Source organism: Lycium ferocissimum, chromosome 8 (genome assembly GCF_029784015.1).
Source record: "Lycium ferocissimum isolate CSIRO_LF1 chromosome 8, AGI_CSIRO_Lferr_CH_V1, whole genome shotgun sequence".
Taxonomy (NCBI): Eukaryota; Viridiplantae; Streptophyta; class Magnoliopsida; order Solanales; family Solanaceae; genus Lycium; species Lycium ferocissimum.
Window position 1 is genome coordinate 25,819,343 of NC_081349.1, and position 6,122 is coordinate 25,825,464.

A 6,122-nucleotide genomic window follows, 5' to 3' on the forward strand; every position below is an offset into this window, starting at 1 on the left:
TATATATATATATATATATATATATAACGATCCTGGGCAAAAGTAATTACGGCTAGGGGGTGAGAGATTTTTAACATTGAGTATATATATATATAACGATCCTGGGCACAAGTAATTACGGCTAGGGGTGAGAGATTTTTAAGCCACACTCGGCTAAAACCGTATATATATATATATATATATATATATATATAATCTAGAAGTAATTTAACAGAACTTATTTCTCAAAGTTTACCTTAATGAGAAGTTTTTATAGTCATATAAATGTTATGACATGTTTATGACCAAATATTTTAACATATTTATAACAACACTAATGTTATGTCATAGTTTAAAAAAAATTAAAATGTTTTCTTCCCTCAATTTTGTATCAAGTCAAATCATATCATATAAATTGAAAAGGATGGAGTATTGAATTTCATGTGAAGGAATCAATTCGACAACAATTACTGAGAAATCCATAATGATTCGAATTGTGACCTGCTACCCAGGTTATTCACACAAGGGCTCAAATAAATGTTTTGTTGCAGCTTTGTTATGCCAATTTAGAGACATGTATGAAGGGTAATTAAAATAAATTGGCTTTACATCAAACGTGATTTTAATAAGATCAGTAGATTTCAAAAATTAAGATTCAAATAACTGTATGCATTTGTCCACCAATTCAAAATGTCAGTCAGCCTTTATTCGATAAACAACTGATAAATTAGACAATTATTTGACTTGGACTTGTTGCGTGAAATGAGAAAGGAGCATTATGATTGTCAAATTGACATGATTAATAGTCATTTTCAACGTCTATATACTCAAACTTATTATGACTTAATTATTGCTAAATAAAGTTGGCGATCATTCTTCTAATTAATATTCTTCAATGGAGTATTCAATTTTCTATTAGAAACAAGAATTTTAAAAAAACATACATCATGTGACTTCTATTATTTTTAAATGGGTTTTGTCGACACTAAAAGGAAAAGGGAGAATTATATACATAGAAGAAATCTTTTTAACAAAACTGTATAAAGAATTAATTCTGTTGAAAAAGCTTACATTTTAGCATTGTACATCATTTGGAACGACTCACTTTTTCTTTTCCCCCTTTTAATCTCCTTTTTATTGGATATTGTCCAATTGTTGGGCAGTTAAGCTTGCTTTTCTTGAAAGTTGTTTGGAGAAACTTTTTGAGAAAAAAACCAATTATTTTCCAGTTCGAGTCGTGAAATCAGTCACTGATATTTGTGTTATGATAGGTTGTTTACATTACACTTTCTTGAAATTTAATGTTGTCGGAATTCTCTGTGAACATGAAATACCATGTGCACCGGACTACCAAAAAATGTTCCGAATGGAATTGTTTTCTACAATGTGATTGTGTTCTTTTTAATGATCTAAATATGCTAATGATTGCCTAAAAGAATTTTACTCTTTAAGAGGAAGGTCATCCAAAATCATCTAAAGTTACGGAGATAACATGTTATTTTCTCAATAGACAGTGAAATATTTTAGACCCCCAATACATTTATGATTAAACATATGAAGCGTGAGCAACATAGAATTACAACAGATAGCATCCACGAGTGGCCATCACCGAACACATAAGATAGAAAAATAACCTCGTAGCTCAGACCCTACTGAAAACTTGAGCAACTTCAGTTATGTGAGCTCAACATTATTAGGTAACAACAAATGCGGCATAACCTCTAATACTATGTTAAGAAATTAAAAGAGATCTTGCGACCAACTCAACTCCGAAAAATTTCTCATGGCGTGAGGTTGTCCAAGATCATATAAGGACAAAGACACAAAATCATTATTATGACTTATAATTGAAAACAAAAGAAAAAATTATTGAAGTTCTTGAATTTGAAACTTAAATGTGTTTATGTGGCATTCAAGGTTTGACCTAGTGATCAATGAAGTAAGTTGAGACCCATGAGACCTCGTCATGTTTAAAACCTAAAGAAGGTAAAGCTCTTACTGGATTAACCCGATACTTGTGCTTTAATATGTTACCCGTGGAATTAATTTAAGATGCGCACAACATCGTCTGAACAACACAGTTATAAATAAGAAAAAATATTTATATAAATATATCTTGATTACAAGGCTTGATCCCAATAATTGCTTGAATATGACCTATATTAAGACTATATAAAAATTATATACGCCACACAAAGTCATAAACTTGACCAACTCACTCCGTTATATGGTATAGTAGTTCATTGTCTAAAATGAATCCAATGTACCAAAAGCTAAGTCATCCATGGGCCAAGTCTATAATGGCTATAATATAATGGGGACGAAGAGAGAATAAAGTCCCTTTTTCAGTACAAAGCAAGCCCTCTTTTTGGGGTCCAATAAAAATGTGACAATGTAAATTCGGACTAAGCTTAGGGACATGTAAATTTAGCTGGCAAATGATTTTTTTTTTAATTTTTTTATATGACAGTCAGACAACCTTACAGTGACGTTTAGAACATGGGGATACAACAAAATGTTGCGGAATAGATATAATGCATCTACTCTTAATTAGAGATTTTCAAACCGAACTTTAGGTTAAAAAAAAATTATGGTAAGAAACATTTTTTCTTTAATGGATCTTATTTGGAATTGGATCAGGTCCCCAAAGCGAATTTTCAAATACCGAATAAAAAAACATGTGAGTGTAAAACATGAAAAAGCTATTTGCCCTTTTGTTAGGAAATAGTTGTCCTTGAAATTACTCATTAGGCAATTTATGAAACCAACTTTTGTCATTGGTGATAGAGAAGTTATTACACCATTACTTTATAGGGTAACTACACCGAATTCTTGAATTAATGAGAATTAGTACAACCTACACTTCATGAAAGTTACACTTACCTTAATTTCATTTAATTTAGGTTGTCCAATTTGGGTAGCTTTCCTTTTCAACTTAGCTCATAGCTGTCCATTCAATACCTATTCCTTGCAATAATTAACGGAACTATCGAGGATTATGATGGGATATATAAAACTCATTTATTTTTTAATTAGAAATTTCAGATTCAAATTTAAAAATGAAAAAAATTCTGACAAAGAGCATTTTCTTCTTTAATGAGCCTTACACGACGAATTCAAATTAGTCGACATCTCAAAATGAGTCTTACCCAGAGCAGGTAAAGCCTCAACAAGTAGAGGATGAGCAGATGATGATCACGTTTCAAATTTTTCAAGTACGAGACTTTAATATGCTGAAGCTGCTCATTCTTTTGGACATGTGATGTCCCTAATGAAGTAGTTAATACGTTCGTTGAAAACAAGTTGCAATAATTGCGAGATTTGTTTGTACGTTAGTGCGTGATTTGTTGCACATTAACGGAGTAATTACCTAAATTATTGGCATACATTGACATGTTCATACCTTCATCTCATATGGGCACAGTCATACAGTTGAATTTGAGTTCACAAAAATATACTATTATATTACCCCAACCCCTGCCCCACCCAAAAGGAGCATGCCCCTCCAAAGTCCAAGCGATTCCATAATTCATTAAGAATTTCACGTGAAAGCATCAAACACAAATCAGATACAGCGAAAAGCAACAAAAACATCTCGTCCCTTATATCTTCCTCTCTCCAACATATTTTTGGCCGTTTCGTATAAATACAAAAATCATACAAACAAAAACGACAAGAATAGTACAATTATATTTTATAACACAATTCACAACAACAAATCGATTTATATCAATTAAAAAAAAATGTACCCCACCTCCCAAAACCAACTAAAAAAAAAAAAAAAAAAAACTCCACGACTCGGTGAATCACCGAGTTATCATGGCTTGCCACAACCATGCCGAGAGAAACCGATTCGCGATCGGTCTCTATCGAATTCAAACACGAACCCTTGTTGCATTAGGTTTCCAATAACCGAGAACCCCGACGGCGCGGTCAACGGTTGCAATGCCAAGCATTTAACGTCCACCGCGGTATCAATAAAGTAATTCCCGGGTGGCGGTGAGAAAACCGAGTCACCACTGAGTTTAAAACTCATCTTTGGGAAACTCGGTCGCACCACACCCGACACGTTAACACACAAGTCAAACCCCATAGTCTTATCATCGGCTTTGGGCAGCTTGACGAGCCGCTTAAACGCTCGAACTATACGCCTATAAGCCGGCTCGGCTAGAAATGTCAATGTTGTCCCTGAATCCATAACAGTCCCACCATTACCTAACTCATCAATTGCCCAAACCGAAGGGCGTATCGGTAATTTCACATCCTCAATATAAACACTTTCAATCCCAATATAATAAAACGTCGAAGTAAACGGATTATTTATCATTGGGGTGTAACTCATTTTCGAACCGTTGACCGTGTTTGACCGTCCGATTAGTAAATAACTAGTTGGAGTTGGAGATAATGTATAGTCCATTAAGCAATAAGAAAACTTGTTACCGAACCGGCGGCCCAGTTGACTCGCTAATGAAATTGAACCGCGGCCCAAACCCATAACTCCTTGTGCACCATTAAAACTCGGACCGGTTATGCTTGGACCGGATGCTTCAAAACTACAACCAAATGATAATTTCTTAAACTTAACTGAACTACCTGAGCTGGCATTAAGCGTCGTCGTTTCAGTTGAGAAGAAACCTTTAGTTTCCGACTTGTCCGAATAAGAGTATTCGTATCTACACGGGCTATGTTGGCGCGTGTGGTTACACGCGACACCTTTTGGGTTAGGTACGAGGTTACATTTCTTGTCGTAGCAATGGTAAGGGAAGTAAGTTGAAGAGTGGCGTGCGAGGAATGCTGAGTTGCCACGGCCGCGCGTGCAGCTACGGCAAGCGGAACAAGTTACCCAAACAAGGTCACTACCTGTGTCGGCCACTAAAAGGAGGCGTTGCGGTGGCGTACCTGAAAGGAAAAATAGTTTATTCATAAACTCATAAATCTCTAAATGCTCGCTATAATCTCCACATTATGAAAAAATAGCTAGCGGGTAGAAGCACCTCTGTTTATAATAGTACCAAATCTACTTTAACTCAAAACAGGAAGAAACTGTTCTTATACTCCCTCAGTTTCAATCTGGCACGAAATTTAAGAAATTAAAGAAAAACGGTTGAATCTTGTGGCGTTAAACAAAAGATACTAAAATGTACTAAAATACTTTTTAAGCTTCCTTGAAAAGATAGCAAAAAAGCTGAGATTAAGGAGTTGCGAATTAAACGGACTAAAAGGAAAGTAACAAAAACAAATAACATAGAGGGAGCATAAATCCTAACTGGACATGAATTAAAATATTTACCTAGTCGGAGATCCACAAAGTACTGTCCGCTGCCGGAGGAAGCACCGGAAGTTAGCGGGAGCTTAGCGCTACGGTGGAGAAGGGAGGAGTAAAGGGTGTTTAAACGGCGGATATCAGAAGAGAGTGATTGTGAAGGATTTGAGGGAAATGTGTCTTTATGAAGTAATGGGAGTTTTAAGTATTCGACTTTTTTTATGCGGCGGTTGGTGGTGGAGAAAGTGGTGGCGGAGGAGGAGAAGGAGAAGAAAAAGAGAGAGAAGAGAAGAAGGGACAAGAATGGTGATGTTGTTGCCATTGAAGTAATTGTGAGAGAGTTAATTAAAATCTAGGAAGAAAGAGAAATATGGAGTGAAGGGGTAGGTTGATTTATACGTACGTGTTACTCTCTCTATTGATTGATTCATATATTATTACGACTACTAGTATATTTATATTTGGCCATATAGTCATCACTATCATCGATTGATTAGATTCCATCACAATGTAATAAGTGTATTTATTTTTATTTAGGATTTTAAATTATTAAAATACAGAGTATGAGTCAAATTACGAATTTCGGTGCATTTGCTTCGCCCCTACAACGTAAATTTTTCATGTAACCGTGTCAATTAATATTTCATGCATTATAATTTATACGATATAGTTTGATTTTGTGTAAAATTTAAGTAAAATGAGATTTTTAAAATTGTGTCTTTAACACGATGGAGTAATATTGATGTGATAAGAAAGCTTTTCATTACCAATAAAATGAGAAATTTATTGCTGATGTTCTCAAATATAGAAACGAGTTATTCTTAAAGAAAAGTTATTCTTCTTAAAATAGACTGTAATTAAACAATGTCATTGAAATAGA

General features: G+C 34.6%; 1 protein-coding gene across 1 annotated transcript; it reads right to left on the reverse strand.

Annotated features, from left to right (window-relative positions):
- Positions 1-3,499: 3,499 nt before the first annotated feature.
- On the reverse strand, positions 3,500-5,662 carry LOC132067719 (aspartyl protease family protein 2). The gene is made up of 2 exons (XM_059461023.1): positions 5,270-5,662; positions 3,500-4,878 (listed from the first exon to the last, which is right to left on the reverse strand). Exons 1-2 carry the CDS (start codon positions 5,562-5,564, stop codon positions 3,797-3,799), a joined length of 1,377 nt encoding a protein of 458 aa, XP_059317006.1. The 5' UTR covers positions 5,565-5,662; the 3' UTR covers positions 3,500-3,796.
- Between the last annotated feature and the right edge of the window lie 460 nt (positions 5,663-6,122).